Raw genomic sequence first — 21,082 nt, 5'->3', positions numbered from 1 at the left:
AGTAAGTAATACACACTGTGCTGGCTTGGTGGATTTCTCAGTAAGAAAGTCACGCGTGCAGGTCAAGAAATTATTTTCCTTCAGTGATGCAGAAAACGTGCCAGGTCTCCTCCTGGCACTGGGAGCCAGAGCTGCGTGGCAGCTGGGAAAAGCAGGGCAGTGAGACTGAAGGGGGAAATACATTTCCAAATACAGCAGCCTTTGTGGAATGGCGATTCAATTTTCATCGCCCTTTAAAATCCACTAAGCCCTAACACAGCCGTATGAGCAGGTAACTACAGCAAGAGTCCTAGCGAAGGTGGTTGGGAGCAGGAATAAATTTAGCTGAGTTTACTTGGGAGATCAGGCTGAGCTTACAACATACTTCTTAGAAAATGCTCTAGAAAATAATACCCCCCCTCCACATTTCTAAATTCTCTGAAAACTTGAAGAGATGCAATTGCTACGGGGCTTAAGTAGGAGTTCATTCAAATTTCAAACAGAAAATGTGCAACTTCAGTTAAAAGCAGCTTTTTCTGAGCATCCCAGACAAGAAAACTTCAGATTCATGGTTATTTACTTGAAAACACTGGGCCCCGATGCCTTTCTGCAGCAGTAACATCAGATGTTTTAATTTCTAACTCACCTTTTTTTCTGAGAAATGTAAACTTCAAGACTTCTTACTTATTCTTTGGTTCCAGAAACAAGTAGAAGAGGATGCAAACTTCTGATGAGGAGACGTGCTTTACCTGGGTTTGGTTTTATTGAAGGACAAAGTTGAAATAAATCTCTTTGATTTAGGAGGCCCCTAACTCATGGAAATTCTCAAGAAGAAATCTCATTCCATCTTTTAAGGATCATTAAAAAAAACCCCACAAACAACTCTGTGGGCCAGATAGTTAAAGGCCATATAATTAGTTACAGTTCCGCAGCACACATTATTAGTCACATTTGAGGAAGAACTACCCATTCAGATTACCTGAACGATCCCCTAACAGCTGGACTCAGGGGGATTCATCCTGACATCTGAAACATGGTGATAAAATCTGGGAACTGGGAACAGCGTGGGGCTGAAGGAAGGGAGTGCAAACCCCGTCTTTTCTTGCATGGGTGATAATTTTTCAGCAAGTGAGAAGAGCGGCAAAGCAGCCTGGCTGCTGGACCACCCCGTAGTACTGCAGAGTGACTGAGAGGTAACTTGGCGTTACCGTGCGGATGATTGTGTCTGCTGTCGGACATACTCCTTCACTGCCCATTCTCCTGGAGCCTGCTGTTTTGGGAGCATCATTTATTATCTTTTCTACGATCCCAGCTTTATAACGAGTACCCCAGCAGAGCTTCACCACTGCATGCTGTATAGCCCAAGCCCGCAAGACCCGGCGGTTAAACCCACACCGTCACACACCCGCATGCCTGCAACAGCCATCAATATTCACGTTTCCCTGCGACTGCTCCCACCAAACACCCCCCCGAAGCATGAGCGCCTGAATCACAAGGCTCTGTTTACAGCTCCTTTAATTAATATTCATTGATCCCTTTTGGAAAATAAGATCTAAGCATAGGCAGCAGCTTGGGGCAGCAGGATGGCGGGCGACAGCAGAACAGCCTCTGTGCCTGCTCCCTTGCTGCTGCTGCGGGTCAAGAGGTATTTTGGGGAGAAGCACCACTTCCAGCCATCCCTACTGCTCCCTTTTGGTTGTCTCCTTGCTCTTCACCCCCCTTCCCCAGGGTGGGAACGGTCCCTCCTTGGCCTGGCCCAGTTTGTACTTGCACATGCTGCTGAGAAGTCTTCTCCTGGCTCTGAGCGGCTTGCAGAACGGGTACGTTTGCTCTTCCAAAAATACTTGGCATCTTCAAGATGTTCATCTCCTAAAAGTTTTAAGATCAAAATCGATAAACCTATTACGCTTTCCTTTCATTTGGTAAATAATTGTGTTCATTTTGCTTGCAGGTTCAGCTATCCTTGTGATACACTTCATTCACTCTTGCCGTTTAATCCATTATTTTATTAGATACTTAAGTCACCCTTATCAGACAGTTAATAAGAGGATCACTGTAGATAGTTAATGGCAACATCTTCCTCCGAAAACCAATTAATAGAAATGCAACGTTCATGTCCTTTGGAATTTGGCTCAGTTTAAACCTCTTGTTAACGAAGCACAAGAGATCATTAAAAAACATGCAGAGACGCTTTGAGGTCTGTTAGAAACGGACGTTGCCCATTGTAAATTTAGGTATTGCTTAATACGGAATGATCTTTTCAAAAGTGAAAGGCTTTCAGCCTCAGCTCTGGAAGACGAATGCATATTTTTAATCATGCACACTGGTTCACAGTGCTTGACCTTTAATGCGCAGAGATGTTTTTACAAGGCTGAGGCCCTGGCCAGGTGACGGGAACGCTCCCACCTCCAGGTGGGATCTGCTGAACAAAGCCACCCGCGCACCTGAGCTGCTCCACTGGGCACCTCCTGCCTTCGGGTGGATTCAGACTAGATAGAAGGACGAAATTTTTTATGATGAGGCTGGTGAGACACTGGAACAGGTTGCCCAGAGAGGTTGTGGATGCCCCATCCCTGGAAACATTCAAGGCCAGCTTGGATGGGGCTTTGAGCAACCTGGTCGAGTTGAAGATGTCCCTGCCCATGGCAGGGGGGTTGGAACTAGATGACCTTTAAAGGTCCCTTCCAACCCAAACCATTCTAGGATTCTATGTTTAGGAGGGTGAGCATGCAGGAACAGCAGGGAGAGCTCAGTTTGGGGGATAGCCGTGATAACATCTTGTATGGATTCCGTAATTAATTTTAATTTCCTTAATTAAGTATTTAGTCTTTGGGGAAGGAAGATGAAAAAGTTGCTTCATAAACTGACAATGGGCGATTGTTCTCAGCTTCTTATCCTGGAGGCACGCAGGATAATGAGAGCTATAGAAATACTTGGACAGATTGATTATATGGAGCAGATAGGAGTCCCCCAGCACAGGCTTCTTGTGCATTTGCAGAGTAATGGACCTCCTCGCTCTTCTGGTGTACGTCACCGCTCCCCATCTTCGCAAGAAATTAAACTGGCTTTGTCTGCATGCAGCTACTGGGGGACAAATGTGACAACATCAAAATAAAGAAACACAGAAGAGAGCAGACAAATTGGACTGAATTGCCCATGTCCTACGTGGGCAAGAGCGATGCAATGCAAAATAAAAATTGGGAGACATTAGCAATTTCTGGTTTGAGGGGTGGATTAAACAGGTTTCCATCCAGACTGCACTCGCCCCGCGCACGCAGAATTCTTTATGGAGCGACTCAAAAAGATACCCAGTGTAAGATCACTGAAAGCGCCACATCAGGAGGTGGTGCTCTGAAAACGCCAGCCAGTTAAATTTATCTGACTTCTTGGTTCAATATGTGGAAAACTAAAATTTCTCCACAAAAGGAAATTTTAATTTGAAGACTTACAGCTTGGGTAGCTAATGAAGAGGCTACGGCTTTAACCTCTGCCAGAGGAGTCATCCCTTCATCAAACATTAAATCAACAGACAACAGAAGTTGGGGAAATGATGTTATTAAAATTCTAATGTGGAAATTCCCAATACTTTTCCCCAGCATACATAAAAAATAAAACGATATAAATATAAAAGAAATCCAACAGATGTAGCGTCATATGGACTTGCTTAATGGCAACGCTTAGCCTTTCAAAAAAAGATTTACATCTACATTCACTACTAAAACTTGACATTTGCATTGAATAATTCATAATTTGTTGCTTGCTGTGCCTTGCTGCCTTTCTTATATTCCTAAGTAATATTAGCTTTGCTGTTAGTGAAGTAGATCAATTCTAACAAATGCAGATATTTTGTTGTTACTCTGTAAAACGTGAATATGTGTTTAGCTAAACCCATGTTAAAATTTCCCCGGCAAGAACTCTTTGCCTATAATAGAAATGCTCTGTACAGATTTAATTCGCACCATTACTGGGCTCTGGCCTAATTCTCCCACAACTATTCCAAGTATTTTAACAAGAATCACATGTAGTTTGGACGTGTGTTTCCATGCCTACATGTGTCTCATTTTAAGACAAACTCATTCCACCTAACTCTTTGTATGGGTGCAAACGAAGTTGCTGTCAGGGCTCTTCCACCAAGCTGTGGAGACCTTCTCCCACCTCCCACCGCTGTCTGACCCGAGGCTAAAAGGAGAGGTATTTGAAGACACAGCTGGATTCAGCATCTGTACAGAAACTTGTCAAAGTGGGTGCTAAAGCAGGACTAAATACGCGATTTCTATAAAAGCTATTGCCCCGTTGCAGGTTTTAGGGTTGCAAATACCATGCTTGCAGCTTTATAAATCTCCTAAGGTCTTTAAAATGTAATTTTAATTCTAACATTTTCTTTTCTATTTTCATTATTCCCTCACATCCAAGTTATGAACTACAAAGGCTTAGGTAGCATCAGGTTCCACCAGGCAATTGGGAGAGAAGAAAGCGGTGGCTGTGTGGAGCTGCGGGGTCTCCTCCCGTCAGTTGCTTTCCAGCCTTTCTCTCTGGGAGAAGTTTCTTAGTTTATTCATTCAGACTAACGGATCAAATAGCACAACACAGATTCAGTTCACTACTATAGCACATGCTGAAGTGCCTAAAAATTTTATTTTTTCATTAATTTAATCTTTTTCCTCACCAGTGGACAAGCCTGCTTCCCTCACCTGGAGACAGAGCACTGCTCTGCATCGTACCCTGAAGGAGAACCACTTGAAGAACCAATATACACAGCCTCAAAGCATGGGTATCTAGTAAGCCTTTCAACATGTTCTGGGTGTTTTGGGGGGACTTTTTTTTTTTTTTTAAATTAAACCTCTTTTTTCTGTTCTACATAGTTTATACTACTTTTAGTTCAACTTCCACTTGAAATATCACATATATGATTAGGCTTTATTATGCAGAAAAAGTTCTTGCAGAGCATGCCAATGCAGCCTTAGGATGGTGAGATGGGAACATAAAAATCTTACGTTTAGTAACTGGAGTAGGGGAGGATGTCAGTGATGCTCCTTGCTGCTGTATCACTAATTTTGGAGGTTCCTGGCTCATAAGGTACAATAACTGTCCTCATAACTTAAAAAGCAAATTAACAGACAGGCTGTGTCCTTGTTTCAGCTGGGATAGAGTTAATTTTCTTTCTAGTAGATGGTATAGCATTATGTTTTGGATTCAGTACAAGAAGAATGTTGATAACACACTGATGTTTTCAGTTGCTGCTGAGCAGTGTTTAGACTAAGTCAAGGATTTTTCAGCTTCTGATGCCCAGCCAGCAAGAAGGCTGGAGGGGCACAAGAAGCTGGGAGGAGACACAGCCAGGGCAGCTGACCCAAACCTGCCAAAGGAATATTCCATACCATGGGACATTATGCCCAGTATATAAACTGGGGGGAGCTGGCCAGGGGGTGCAGACCACTGCTCAGATTCTAACTGGGCATCAGTCAGTGAGTGGTAAGCAATTGCATTGCGCATCACTTGTTTTGTATATTCCAGTTCTTTTATTATTCATTTTTCATTTTATTATTGTTATTATTCTCATTATTATTTTCTTGCTTTCTGTTCTATCGAGCTGTTCTTATCTCAACCCAAGAGTTTTACTTCATTCTTCCCCCAATTCTCTCCCCCATTCCACTGGGTGGGGGGGAAGTGAGTGAGCAGCTGCGTGGTGCTTAGGTGCTGGCTGGGGTTAAACTATAACAGGCTGTCATGACATCATCTGAAATGGCAAAAGCCTCAAATTTCACAATTTATATTAACTTCATTTTTCTGTAAAATAAATTTTTGACTATCTGAAAAATGAAAAGCAGGCTTGAGATGACTGGCACACAGTTAATTAATTGGGCAATGGAGTAGGTGTGCCACTGGGCTATCTATTTTTGAATACTGCGATGACACCTTTGTGGCCAGAAAATAATTTTGCTGTATTGGGTTGGCTTTTTGAATGTCTTTCTGTACCGACACTGAGAGGAAGAATTACAAATGCTCCTGTTTGTTATTTTGGTTGATGAAACTCTTAAGATGTATGAGACCAAGTTGGGGAACCACAGATTCTCTTTTCAGTCACAATTAAACAAATGAAGGATAGGATAGAAATAAAAACAGAAAGAGAATAGAATAGAATGGAATAGAATAATAGTAAGAAAAAAGTTTTCCCTTATTTTTCAGAGGTAAATCTTCATTTTTTTCCTCAGAAGCAGAGAACAGTTTCCACATTTGAGAACAGATAATGGCAAACCCCAATACCTTTTGTTATTTTTATGATTTTTTCTCTTCCTAGAGAAAAATCAGTGAGAGCAGCAAGAAATTATTTTCCTGGAACTGAAAATGAGTGGTTGGTCTACCAGGAGTTAAGAATTGCTTCTCTTTCAAAAAGGCCTAAAATGATTGTGATTTGATGAGATGGAAACTTCTGAAGTAGGATTAAAAAAAAGTCTATTCTATAAAACTGTTTTCTGTCTGAAAAGTTCGTGGTTCCTCACACCCCCCCGCCTATGTTCACATGCTATAGGTATACGTGAAGCAGAAATCAGCTCAATAGAAGTTATGTATATTTTTTGAACCGAAAGCATTTGTCTTCTGTATTTTTAGGATACTATTCTTTTGGTCTTTTTGCATTGCAGTGTTAATGGTTCCTCAGGTCGAGAATGCTTTTTTTTTCCTTATCTGTCCAGTCTCTCACGCTTGCTGGTTGTAAATAACAGTTAATAGGTATTAACGCCATTAGCCAAGCAAAATCATGAACGCCCGCAGGAGGACTCACCTGCAAATCTTCTGCACCACCAGACCTGGATGTGGACGTGGCTGTAACAGACTTTATTCTCCCATCCCATATTGTTTAGCTGGTTTAGCGCCGTTCAAAGCCAGACTCAAACTGGGGCTCAGACCCAGCTCGCTCATCTCATTGGTATGGATTCCTGCCTGTAATTCTAAAACGCCGGCTGACATTGCATGCGCACGGTTGTTCTCTTTGACTCAGGGCAACCTACGCTCACGCTCGTTTGGGGTTTGTACACAGGGATACATGGGGATGCTCTCACTCTGCCTTCTCCACTCCGCCTCGTCCAGGGTAAGTACATCAAAACCCTTCCCACTTCCCATCTCTTTTCCAAAATAGGAATTTCCAGAAAGAACCATTCTCTCTCTCAAAAATATTTTTTTTTTCTCTTCTAAATCCTAACCCCTTATCTTCTGTTGGCACGGCACTCAATTACAGACAAATACTTATCTCACAGCAGGTAAAAACTGAGAGATGAAATCTCTCCAGAACCTGCTTTCGCGGGGAATATTTCAAATCAAATCTCGGATTTTTTTTTTTTTTTAAAGCAACAACAAAAATGGCTTTTAAGTCTTCACAGCCAATAAATAAATTGTAAAACCTGGCAGAGAGAAACGAACTACGGAGGCCTGACTTCCCGCTGCTTAGCTTTCAAATGCAAAGCAACTATAATGCATTACCACTGCAGTTTAAATAACAGCTTGCAACACAAGGTTGCAAGAGGCTGGCGGGACTTTTTGGGGTACGTCTGCTTGGGCAGCATTTATTACAGCAGTACGAAACCAACACCTGATGTAACCCCTGCGTCTGAGCAATACTGTAGGAAATATGTGAGAGCGGGCTTGCTTTTTGACAGTAAATCTCAAGTGCCTGATAACCAGGTCCAGAGACGCCAGCAGTGTGGGCAGAAATGCTTGGCACGGTGGCTGCGGGCTCCCAGGGCTCGGGGGGTCCCCGGGAAGCCCCCAGGCTCGTGTCCTGGGGGTATACAAATGTTTTTTTTGGTAGGATTGATTTTTTTTCCTTTGGAAGCCTCAAAGTGTTTTTCTAGAGTCGATTCGACACCAGCGTGAACTATGCTTGCAGTGAATTTGGAACCAAACGATCTGTCGACACGTTTGGGATTTTGTACATCAGTAACGTGCTTAAACCGCTGGATAAATGGTATTTTTGGGGGAATCCTGAAACACGAAGGTCGAGTTGCTCAGCTAGAACTGGTAAAAACAGCAGAGAGAGGGAGGGGACTGAGGGCTGTGTTAACAGAGCGGATCTGTTTTGACTTGGATGAGCAGGTCCTGGGTTGTGTGAGCAAAAGCTTCAAGAACCATCGGCTTCCTCAACTTACCCGTCGGACGTGGCACCCGATGATGTGACCTTCACGGAGGGCACAGCAGGCAAACTAAGGACAGGTGATCGGATTTGCAGTCTTAACTGTGAATTCTCTTGGCTTTTTATGCATTTAAATCAACCTCAACGTTGTTGGTTGCTATTTAATTTGATAGCGGTGCCCGTGGCCCCATTTAGGACCAGGCAACCCATCGTGGCATCTTACAAATACATAGGAAGACAGTCCCTGCCCCGAAGAGAACATCACAGTAACTTTTTTTTCTGGTGATTTAATCATAATATTGACAACTTTATCAAAAATTACAAAACTGATATTAAAAAAATCTCTAATTCTTAGTAAGACTAGAATGGGTTTTTTTAAAAAATAGAAAAGCACTTTTATGCTACGGCTCTTCTGGAATTCTCACATTACAACCCTACATAGCAAAATACAAACTGTAGCTAAGAAAGGTAGCAGTCCTAAGGTAATTCAGTCCACCACGAGCCCTCTAATATCTCTATACCATCAAACTCAGGGACTCCAAAAGGATATCACATTACTTATAAACCTTCTGCAAAGCTGATTTAGGAAATACCTTTAAATTTTAAGTTCTTTTAAACCCCTAAAACCTTAGACTGTGAGGATAATAGACCTGGGACATCAGAGGTGGGTTTTTTGGATTTTTTTTTTTTTTTTTAAACTAGGTGGATATTACTTTTGCAGCTGATACCAGCCAAACGTTTTCTGTCAGAAGTGAAAATATGAAGAAAATCCATTGAAATAAATGAAAATATTTTTTTATGGTGTTCACAAAATGCACCATAATAGAAAGAGGAATATTTCCTTTAATTTGAATGTCATCTGAATGACTCAACCACATTGTCACCCACTTAGCAAAAGAAAGCATAATAAATAAATAAATAAATAGACAAGAATATGTAACACTTTACATCCTCAAAGAATCACGTAGTTCCCTAATCTACCGAGATACTGATTGACATCGTGGGCTCGCTTTACTCAGCCAGTTCAGTTTCGTGTGATTGTGCCATATTAATGACAAATAAAGTGTTGTTCCACTTTCCACAATGGAGTATTTTTTTTTTCACCTTTTAAATATAGGAATTCTCTCTTAAATTAGAAAGTAGGCAAAAAGTAGTTTTTAAATTTTCATTTTTAAGTCTTCTATTAGAAAAAATATAGATTTATTAAACAAAAAATAATAAGGTAGAAAGAAGGGTTGGGCCTCCATCAAAAAAGTATATTATGCTTTAATGCAAAGAGAAAGAAATGGCTCTATGGGCAAAATTCAAGTATGAGTGACCAGTTTTTTAATCGTAAAGTAGGTGCAACATTTTTTAAAATGTTACAACACTGCATGACCTGTAATGCTCACAATATTTACATTAACTGCTTACATGAAACCATAAAAACTCTAAAAGAGAAAAAAATTGGTATGGACTGAAACAAACTACTCCTAGCACCCACATCAATGCCATTATTAACCAATGAAATCAAGTGCACAAAAATACTTTACATAGTCTACTGATGTAAAGTATACATTGGTGAGAAAGTACAAACCTAATTAGTTAAAATGCCAAAAGAAGGGTCGGTCAATACAAACTCAGTTCTAGGACAGAAAGCAAAGGGAGAAAGAAACTAAATCGAGACAGGCGCTCACACACGCACACATACACACGCACGCACGGAGTGATGAATTAAAACCCAGGCGGGTGCGGACAAGACAGCAGGGAAGCGGGCTGGCGTGGAAAATGGACGACATCGACTCTTGAAACGAACACATCGACTCGGAACAGAAAAACGTGAGCTAAGCTCCCCCCCCCCCCCCCCCCCCCCCCCCAAAATTTTTTTTTTTTTTTTTTTTTTAAAAATTAACAAAATCGATCACTTCACACGAGCTTGCATGGAGGACGGTGGCGTTACAGAAAAGACAAATGAACCTACCCCGCGGAAGGAAGGGCTCCTGCCTCCAGGCCCCTGTAGCCAGTGTAGCTATTGCGATCCCTCGGGCTGGGGGGGAAGGAGGGACGAGAGCCGTTTTGCCGGACATGAGAAAGCCCAGGGGCGAGCCCAGAGGTAGTGCTGCGTGCTCTGGCACGCGAGAGCCGAGGCTGGGAAAGCCGCCGGGTCCCGTCGTCCTCGGGGACAGCTGGTCTCGGTCATGTCCTTCGGAGAGAGGAGTTTGGGACTTGGGCAAGGCGGATGGGAAGAGGAGCAAGGACTTGTGATCCTGGCGCCGGGTATCTGGAGAGCGGCGATACCGCCAGCTTCCCGGGATGCTGATCACTGCCAGTCCTTAGCTGGAAAGTGAGATTTGGGAATTCGGGGTGGGGTGGGGGGAGCGGAAAAAAGGAAATCTGAGGTAAGTGGTGGTCCCGGACGAAGAGGGAGGGGTTACGGACTCCACCCCGGGACCGGGAATGGTGAACGGAGTTATTTCAGGAAGCCTTGAAGACAAAGGACGTCATCGCTTCCATCACCATCACCACCAGCCGTGTTAAAAAGAAAAATGAAATCAAATGGAAATGATGTTGTGCTACACTTCCGTTTGTTAATTTTATAATGGCTCATAGCTTTAGACTTTTAAATCTGTAGTGTATTAATTTTTTCTACATATGTTTCACATTTCTCACTTAATATAACATAAATAATTTGGTTAATAGATTTAACCTGCACATTTCAGCCACATTAATATATATAAGAATCTGTTAATGGTATAAATAATTCTTTTTAAATAAAATAAATCTGATATGTTACATAATACTGATAAAAATTACTGTTGCTAATAGTTTTGAAAGCCACCCTTAATTTTTTTGTTTTAATACTGCGAGATGGATACTGGAATTACTTTTACGAACGCTGCGGAGCATGCCCTTTCATTCTACTGCAAAACCAAACCGTAATCAATACTGATCACATTGTTAAAGCAGGGCCTCTGCCCCCTTTAAAAGTAAACATGATGGTTAATGACGTTAGATAATTTAAGCTAATAAATCTAGGGGTTTTGAGGGGTCGACGTTACGGGGGATATAAACTGTTTAGTTTATCAGGTGGCTATGAAACTTTAACTACAGAAATGGTTGACTAAAATAGTCCATCTACTTTTTTTCCTTTTTAATAAAATCTACAGCATTCTACTTTAAAAGCTAAGTAAATAAAAACGCAACCGATAGTTGCAGCCTTTGAATTATTAATTAGAGCTGTGATCCCACATCCCGTTAGGAATCTGCAAGGTTGCACTCTCCTACAGAGACCTGAAATGGAGTACAGTACTTCCAGGCAAGGTTCATTCCAAACAGACAGTATCAATGAACACTCAGTGGCGTGAAGTGTATGTCATAATTAAGGTATTACATAATCATGCCTTCTCTCTGCTGTTAAATACAAAAACAGCATCTTTTACATTATCATATAAAAGCATTTAGGCTGTATTTTTATTTATCACTTTACACTGGTAGTCTCTTGTATGTGTACTCAATAGAAACCAAAGAATTTTGTACACTATTTTTTGTACAATAAAAGATAAAGTGTGCATTAGGTACGCTTGTACATGACAATATTGTACAATATTTACATTTCAGATATCACCATGAAATTCTGTATTATCTATATACACAATGAAAATTTCTCAGAAACATTTGGACTATTTCTTATAATCACAATTTTAGTATTATAGAAAAAAATTTCAGTAATCATCTGACATTGTTACTGCAACCTTTCAAGATTTCTGATTGGCTTATCCAGCAACCGCTATCCCTCCTAAGCATCAAAAATATTGTACCACTAATCCGCGTAGCACCCTGTGATGGTATCTATCTGTCTTCATATAAATATTGATATAACCACGTCTATATCAATACCTACATATAGACTTATGTGCACGTTCATTTTGATAAGTACTGGACCAGTAACAAAGACATTCAATGTTATCTAGAGATCTTCCTCCTCTTGGGTTTTGGAGGCTTCACTTGTCTGTCTCCCTGTGGGATTTGGTGGACCTAAAAATAAGTACATTTAGAAGTTAGCGAAGAATATTGGTCAACGTAACCAGCCAGTAATAAATGTGCTACAGGATTGCTTGAGGTGCTGTTACGAAACGGTTCTTATTATTTCATGTCTACAGGGAAGCCCGAATTAAAGGCAACTTCAAGAACTTTAAGGCAGCAGGGAGAAAAAGGTCGACGCCGCAGTGGGTACATCCCGAACCTCTGCTACCCTGGCGAAAGGTACCGGCTACAGTAACTGTGAAACCGCATAATCGGGAACTGCACCCAAAACTACAGTTATGTCAAATTCTCGGAAACAAACCTTTATACGTTGTCGTGACAAGAGCAATAAAGTAGGAAGTAGGTGGTGAGAAAATATTGCTAACAGGGAAAAATAAGAGAAGTCAAACGCAGGTCTGCGGCAGCACTATTAAGGAACAAGCTATGTTTAGCAAACTCTGCCTTCATCTAATTATTAAAAGGAAATATTCAATTTCGAGCTAAATGCTAGATTAATTTAGAGCGTAAAACAGTTTTTCATCACCGACTGCTCGGTAAAAAGCACAATGTGATGGGAAGAAGGGATGTGGAGGCAGGCGCTGGTGCCTGGCGTGGAATACCACCACCATCTGTCGGTGGAAGCCAGTTGCTGTTCTGGGAAGAGCAGTCCGCACCTTCCCAACAGCAGGCAGGCAACGAACCCGCCAGCAGCGTGCTCCCTTACTTCCTTGGGTCCTTCCTGAATTCCTTCAGACCGCTAACATTTACTACCTATTTATCGGCTCTTACCAGCAGAGAGAATTCTTTGAGCTAATTATCTTGTTTGCACACGCTTTTCATTTAAAATGTAACTGAACAGTAGTAGCTGAAAAAAAATGCAAGTCACTAAAAAGAAAACCGCTGATTCCCTGTAAGTGTTTCTAGGAATCATAATCTTTACAGAAATAAGCCCCGATTACAAATTTTGTGACCAGGTAATTAAAATATAAAGCAAGACTGTGTAATGACATGCAGGCTGGTACATCAGCTTGTCTGCATTACGAAACAACCAGAACAGCAAATCCAATTACAGCTGTTTCCCCCGAGCCAGTTTGTATCATAGTTAAAATGCATATAGCATACAGTTTTTAGTGTTACTGGATTTATAAATGAAAAAAGGTATCAGCAGAGTGGGCCAGTCCAAACATAAAGTGGTGTAACCAACACGGAAGATGTGTGTGCCAAACACGTATCCCATATTTATTTGTAACAGACCTACAATCAGATCCTGCTTTCTTTTTCCTTCCAAAGACAAGAGGAAATCACATGTCATTTTAAATAAAAACTCAATCTCATTTGATAAAATTCACAAGTTTAAACAAAAGATTTGATTCTATAATTACTTACGGCAGCCACTAAAAGCTACTGAATAACTTACTTAATATTTCCTGGTGGTTCTGAAATCAGTTCTAAGTCTGCAGTTCTGTATATATTTCCTTTTATAAACTCCAGAAGCTCCCCTGAAGTTTTACTGCTACTTCTAAATATGCACAGGTACAACCATCTGCGGTACTGAGCACTGAATATCAGGAAAAAGACTTCTTTTCTGTATTCAAATGTTTTATAATTCTTAATTTGAATATTACCAATGATAAGCTATGGGAGGTTACATGTGCTGTGATAGACTTTTTTGCATTTCTACATGTGCTTCAATGAAATTACAGCCATGTTTTAAATATGAAGATGAGTACATTATATAAACCAAATTTTCTAGTAGAAAGATCCTGGGCTTGCATAATAACAGTGTAATTATTGTAGAAGGAACACTGTTAGATTTGATATTAGGAAGACTCTTTTCTTTTTGAACTTACCTTTCAAGACAATATCTTCCATTTCGCATAAGTAAAACTTTAATCAAAGAGTTTTACATTCAAAAGAATGATGCTTTTAAATGCGGTTTCAATATCTTGCTACTTCAACGGAAAAAAAAAATGAGCCTGATTTTGTGTCACCAGTCAGAGAAAACCCATGGAATATGAGTGGGACTGGAACTGATCCAAATATTATCAGGCTGCATGTGTAAAAGTATGTCCAGGAATCTACCTTTGTGAAAAAATAATGCAGTTGGCAACACAACTAATATTCTACAACTTTTGCCGTTTTTCAGAACGATTAGACATTTGCAAACAGTTTTTAATGCAGGAGAGAAATTGAAAATTCCACATTATTTAAGAAAACAGAAACAAAATTTATGTTAGAAAGCAACCCAAAGCAGCACTCCCAGTCTTCAGCTGACATGCATGCAGAAACATAGCAAAAGGAGAAAATTATTGCTAATGTGAAAAGAAACTTACATTCCCAGACATTTTGTCTAGTTCACTCATGGCCTCGTGTATAGCAGCTTCTAAATGGTTATTTAGCTTTCCACTTCTAGGAAGAAAAAACAAATGCCATCAGTAATTCTTAGTAACAGAAAAACACTTTAAAAAATTAATAATAAACACGTTAACTCGTTGGACATATTCTACTAACTGTAGAGCCTCCCAGGCTGTTATAGCACAGATAGCAAGATCAGACCTATATACAATATTATGCAAACTAAAGGCTTGTGTTGTAATTACCAAAGAAAAATTAAAGCCAGCACCTCAAGGAGTTGTATGGTTAGTTCCAATATCCGCAAGATGGATTACATCCATAAATAAAATGCAACAGTACTTGACGGTAATGTAGCGTTTTGTGCAATCTTTTTTTAAAATCGTTAGTAAAGGGCCAGACTCTCAGGAGCAGGAGAGGAGTACTCCAGCTACTCTGGACTTTCTTAAAGACTTCAAGTGTTACTAAACCTCTAGGGCCAGCTCGCCTCTGCCTGCTTCCCACTCCATGTTACATGCTGCGTTTACTTTGTAAATGTGGTTACATTTCAGCAATACTTTTGTGAAGAACTAAATACGTACACTGCCGTCTTCTTGAAAAATCAGTGTGTGAGCTGCAAAGTCTTCCACTTACCCAAAGCACAAAGCTCAAAGTTAAATACCCCTTCTAACTTTCAACAGCCAGAGGAAAATAAGCCATATTAATCCTCTAAAATGTTGCTAGTTTAACCCTGGAATGACAGCACGCCAAGGGCTATGGTAAAGGTAGGGTGAAGACTTTCTTCCTTCAAACCAAAAGTTACCCCAAGTCACTGGGCAGTTCCATACACACTTAATTTTACAGTGACATTTTTGATTTACGTGTATTTCTTCTTTAAAGAAGTTTCCCACTTGAACACCGTGCTCTGCACGACAGGTCATACTTCTGTGGCTCCGTGTTCACACTTGAAAAAGAACTTCAAGCTAACAAGTCGTACGTGAGCACAAGTTACTGTCGTTTGTCGACAGCTTCTTGAGGATCTGTGCTTAAAAAGAGGTACATACATATCTATTTAGATAGGCTGGTTCTTTCATGACTTCACCTGAATGGGTACATTTAGAAGAGTAATGAACTTGAAGACAAATGGCTGAATATGAGATGAGAGAGAGATCATCCTGGAGATGAGGGACTGTTTTATGAGCATCTATCACAATATCCTCAGGAAGTCAGAAAGTCCCGTTATCCCTGCTCTGGAGAGGCAGAAATGAGGGGAGGAGGAAGAGCCGTCTGCACCGTGAGGAAAGATCATGGAAGAGACGGGTAAGAGAACAGCTCATCCCAAGCTGGCACGGATGGTCGGCTCACTAGGACCCTCCCTCACAGAAGAAGACACTTTCTAAAAAAACCCCTTTCCTTTTAATAGAGCAAGCAAGCTCATCATGTCAGCTGGGACATTCTTCCCTCCAACTTAACTGTTTATGGCAACTAAAAGCATTGGCAAAAGATTGACAAGGAAGGAGCTCAGATGAACTGTATGACCAGCGTTGCTCTACAGTAATTCCATCCCCTAGTTCAGCAAAATGATTTTCATACCCATCAGCACAGCTGGGAGATCGAAGACAGTACATCAGAGGGTCTGTTATTCAAGTAAGATATTCTTTAACACCACTTTGCAGCAGTCATCTGAGCTATACCAGGGCATGAATTGCACAAAAAATTAAAAAAGCTAGAAACCTTACTGACCTGACTGTACAAGAGTCAAGTATAATAGGACTTCATCCACGTATGAAGTTGCACAAGTTTATGGCCTTGAATGAATTAGTTAAAACGGTGGTAAAGGAGTTTTGTGCAACTGTAAAATTATGTACCCTGTTGTAGTTTAAATCAACCAAAGAAATGATAAGATAAACTGAAATAAATATTGGCATACAAAGCCTGACATGTCCACCTGGGTTTTTCAATGCTTGAGTTAGACTGCTTGCAAAAACAAGTTAAAGTTACGCAACTTGGGCAAGTGAGGGCACCCTTAGATATTATAAACCATGAACAGAATATTGTTCGGTGGCAGCATAACTCCCTATAAAGGTAGTATGACTCTATTTATAAGACAGATAACTTAATAACTGATAACATTGCTGACTTGCATGTCATCTAGAAGCAGATGTCAGGTTACCTATGTGATGTAAAGTTATTTAATCAACATTATGCTCTATCAGCAAACCACCCTTATTACAGTATCCACAAAATTATTGCTATTAGTCAAAACAGCCACTTGAAAGTATTTAAAATACAAATGATCATTTGAATTGCAGTCTTCAGAGACTGTTGTTATGTTCATTTTACTGTGAAGATGATGATCTGCCCCTGAGCAAATCAAAGTGTCAGAAGTGCCCATCACTGAATTACCTATTTACTGCAGACAAAACACTGCAGCTAAAAACCTGAGAATTTGACATCAGATAAACATATCCACCAGGTCTCTAGTGATGCAAACTAACCTGTAAATATCACAATTTTTGTCAAATTACATTTAAAAGATTCTAGCAACAGTTTGTTCCTCTCATTAAAAAGCAGCACATCATCTCTTAGAAAACCTCTCACGGCCCCCAGCTTTGGAGAAGGATTTAAATTCCTTCCCTCAGGAAGGGAGAATAACCTTTTCATCAGAAGCGTTCTTTTAATCCTCCTCCTCCCTACTAGGGCCCATTAAAATTTCACCAAATTGTATCATCAAAATGAAGCCTGAGCATCTTTTGAGTAAAAGTTCCCTCCCACAGTGGGCATATTCCAGACTTCACCTGCAATTGCTGCCTCTGGGCAGCTCTTGCAGTGATAACAGGGATGTTCGAGTGCACCCACCGTGCTTGACTCTAATAGTATGGGGCAAGGCTCACACCTAGAGAAGACAGAGACTTAGACTGTGCCAGGACGGAGACTGATCGGAGCTGGAAGTTGGAAAGGTAGTGGAAGAGATCCGTTAGTTCTTCCCTTACTGGAGCCTGTTCAACTCTGAACATGGCACATGTTCAATGGGAAGGATAGGACAGACGTAACTCTTCAACTCTAAGAAGCCATCACTCAAACTTCATTTCGAAATAACTTAGTATGGATGGTAGAGATGGTAATGGTAGGGATGGTAAATGGCACATTCCTGACAAAAGAGAAGCCCGGTGTGGGAAATAACACGCAGAGGAATAGGAAACCACAGGAGGAGGAGACACTGGTATTGGGTGATGACCTTTGGAAGATACTTGGCATGCAGTGGGACTGGAGAACGCTAGTGAACAGAGGAATACAGATCACTACGAAGCTTGGGAAGAACAAAGACTGGATCAGACGAGGCCTCGATAAGGGAAGACTGGGCCTCCAGCAGATAGTCTTCTGGAGACTACAACTGGAGAGGTGCAGAAGCCGTCACGTCATGACCTGCTGGAAGCCAGAAGGGACGCGGCTCAAATAAGAACAGAACGGCTGAGACAAGATGGAACGGAGAAAGACCGGGATGGCTCAGCGGTTTGTACTAGAGGGCATCTTCCTACAAGGCCCAGAATAAATCTGACAGTTTAGGAGTCACATCGTGCCTCTGAGATATCCCCAAGCAAAACACTTTCCTGGTACAGAAAATGCTTTAGGTCATACTATTAGTTGAAGTTACAAGGCTCGGTGCAACAGAGCTAACACACCTGACTGTGCTGATGAAATGTGCTACAATGACAATTTTTTCTGGTGTCTCATTTAGAAACCTAAGAAACCAAACACACAAAATATTTCCATTTTAAAAACTAATACATAAAGTTAGATTAAGATTTACAATTCACAAATACTGGATTTAGGGTGCAACTTGAATTGCATCCTATTACATCCCTATTATAATGCAGTTTTTAGCTTTGCAAACATTTTCCATCTTTAATTTAGTTTTAATAATTTTATTTTTAATATATAACATTAATATATATTACTGGAGATTGAGTCAAGACTGTGCAGTGAAGGAGACTACGGCAGTAGTCCCATAAGTAACATTTGTTGCCAAAATTGTACAATATACTAGGGCTGAGACACGAACTGTAGGAACATGAAGAATAATTTATGGTGTTAAGGTATCTGAAAGTCATTTTGAGGACCTGGATGCTAACCCCGCTCTGCTAAACACCCTGGACCTATGTGATGCTAGTCGACGCTCTCTCAACGTAAATTCATCCTGGGTTTCTTTACCTATGTCCTCTTTACTACAGAAGTCTTCAACTTGATGCCAGTACACGATATGTGAACTGCTGAGTACTTATACAGGTAGGAAACAGAAATAGGAGTATTCTACATGTAGCAATTATATCTAATGTTAAATGTTTTAAAAAATCTGAACCTGTACGTAACAAGATACTACACAGACATACACCAGAAAGAAGACCATAAGGAGATTAGTAACTTTTTCGGATAAATTTACAACAGTACACAGGAAAAAAAGGAAGCGTCCATGAAGAAATACCAAAAGATTTGAACTCTGAAATAAGTACAAGTAGAAATATGGAGGAAAAACCTGCAAGGGCTGTAAAGCAACGAAAGGGGCAACCAGGTGCCCCAGAGTGGCTGGGCTATTTGATGCCTCCTGTCTCCTTACGGGCAAGCAATGGGGCAGAACCAGAGAGGTGACCAAAAAAGGCCTTTGGATTCAGTGGAATTGCAGACAATCCCTGCAGTCTGCTAAATATACAAATGCAAATCAGAAGATGGGACTTTTTCTTAAATTGTACTGTTTATTTCAACTTTTAACACCTCTTTAAATTTGCTCCCGGTGTCACCTTACTTGAGTCACGTATTTCGCTTCAGGGACACGAGCAAATAACTGGGGAGTTGCCAAAAGCCCTTCTGTGTTCTCACCACACGCCCTTAAACTCCAGTAAGATATTTTGAGGATGATCTTGGAAAAAACAACCACCAACATTGTCTCATTGGCATAAAAAATATTTCTCTTAAGTGCCGCATGACACACAAATAGAAGAAGAGCTTACCCCTTAAAAGGAGTTGAAGACAAATAATTATTTAATTCCTTTAAGCCTACGTTTATTGTGCTAAAGACAAGTACTGCAAGCTGACTTTAAATCCTCACACAGACTCAAAGTAATACATTTTCACTGCAATAGTAAACAAGCAACAGCAACCTAGAACAAATCCAATCGTAGTACAATTTCTACTTTTCCATCCTTTTATAGCTGTCCAGATTTTTTTTTTTCTCCTAAAGTCAACCATTTTCCTCTTTTTGTCTATGCTGATGCTTCATGTCCTAATACTTACTATTTCACGGTCTTTCTATCCCTGTATATTTGTAAAAAAAAGCTACAAGGCAAGATGAAACCAAACAGTTCATACATGTCTGCACTGAGCCCCTTGTCTGGTTAAATACAGCCAGACTTGACAAATTCTGCAATGCTCCTCAGCAATGGGAAATAAACTGAATTTATCTGAATAAACCTGTGCTCTGCCTGCAGCAGCAGCTGCCAGAGGGAGAGGGAAGAGATAAGAAGGGCAGATCTTGTTAAAAAGCGTATTTGGTCAGAATAGTTTTGATGTAATAACTTTTTTTGCTGTAAATTAGAAATCCTACACATGAAAGCTCAAACAAGTAGGCTGACATTTTACAAAGGCTACTGTAAATATCAGAAGATGCAATAAAAATGCAGATATCAAAGATCTCGGATGATTATCATAACCAACACAAGGAATTCAGAAAATTAACTCTTCAGTTTGGCCGATCTGCTAAGCTCCCTAAAATGAGAGTCTTAGGAAGCAAAAGAATTTAATTATTCCATTTCACTAGTAAATAAATGAGCATTTACTTACTTTCTGTTCCTTTTTCTGGCTCGGTTGTAAGCTTCTAGACCTTCTGTTAGTGTCTTCAACTTCTCTGGCTCCACCTGAGTGAAGGTATGAACACCAAACCACATTACCCAGACCTGCAATTATTAAACACTGCTTTTACTTTACTGCTAGACATGCATTATTATGGAGCCTAATTTTCACTGCATCCATAAGACACTAACCTTCCCAGCCAAGAATAAATTAACGTCTGGCTACATACACCCCCTCATACATATATATATATATATATATATATATAAAAAATAATTTCTTTAGATGCCCACACCACTAGCAATAGAAATACAGAAAACAAAAACATGACACTCACGAAAACAAAACTAAGAAGGAGAATAATATTTTTAAAACCTTGTTTGTCTTTATATTATTAATATGAACACTGTTGTTAAAGTCTCATAGTCTGTGCTCACATCTTACAAATATATTTTACACCTTTGAGACCACCTGGAATGCATTAAAATACCAAGTTGCCTAGTACACATGATACAATTTTTACAGATGCCATCAACACAAAAGTGTTTCACATCACCTCAAATTTCTGGATAAAGTATTTAAGGCCCCCGTTCAACCATGCTGCTAATGGCACAGCCAAATAATTCCCATTTCAGAAGAGGAACAGTATGTGCTTAAGTTAAAAGGCTTAAGGCCTTAAAAGGGGGGTGGGCAGGATGACAAGCTTTATTTATGCATTATGACTCTATGAGTCTTAACAAGAGTTCGCTTTAGCCAGCTAATTTATTGGTCCTGAGAAAGGTCTTTTAAGAATTTTTTTAC

At 40.3% G+C, this 21,082-nt stretch overlaps 1 protein-coding gene across 7 annotated transcripts in view; it reads right to left on the bottom strand.

Moving 5' to 3' along the window:
• Window positions 1–1,606: 1,606 nt before the first annotated feature.
• The window catches only part of MBD5 (methyl-CpG binding domain protein 5), a 104,617-nt gene continuing 85,141 nt past the window's right edge, over window positions 1,607–21,082 (bottom strand). For 4 of the 7 annotated variants that reach the window (XR_774854.1, XR_774857.1, XR_774856.1 and 1 more), the window contains 5 exons: window positions 20,273–20,385; window positions 14,440–14,515; window positions 11,985–12,118; window positions 10,065–10,420; window positions 7,801–8,174 (listed from right to left, as the gene is read on the bottom strand). Coding sequence is in view for 2 of the 7 variants with exons in the window: in XM_010575197.1 (XP_010573499.1) it covers window positions 12,047–12,118; window positions 14,440–14,515; window positions 20,273–20,385 (261 nt within the window). In the remaining 5 variants the exon portion in view is untranslated. Of the gene's footprint in view, window positions 1,849–7,800; window positions 8,175–10,064; window positions 10,421–11,532; window positions 12,119–14,439; window positions 14,516–20,272; window positions 20,386–21,082 lie in introns of those variants that run through there. The other 3 variants (XR_774855.1, XM_010575197.1, XM_010575199.1) reach the window with 3 other exon arrangements.

This window comes from Haliaeetus leucocephalus, unplaced genomic scaffold (genome assembly GCF_000737465.1).
Source record: "Haliaeetus leucocephalus isolate CR32 unplaced genomic scaffold, Haliaeetus_leucocephalus-4.0 Scaffold451, whole genome shotgun sequence".
Lineage (NCBI taxonomy): Eukaryota > Metazoa > Chordata > Aves > Accipitriformes > Accipitridae > Haliaeetus > Haliaeetus leucocephalus.
The sequence above is the reverse complement of the archived record's forward strand: the minus strand, read 5'-3'. Positions and strand labels throughout refer to the sequence as shown.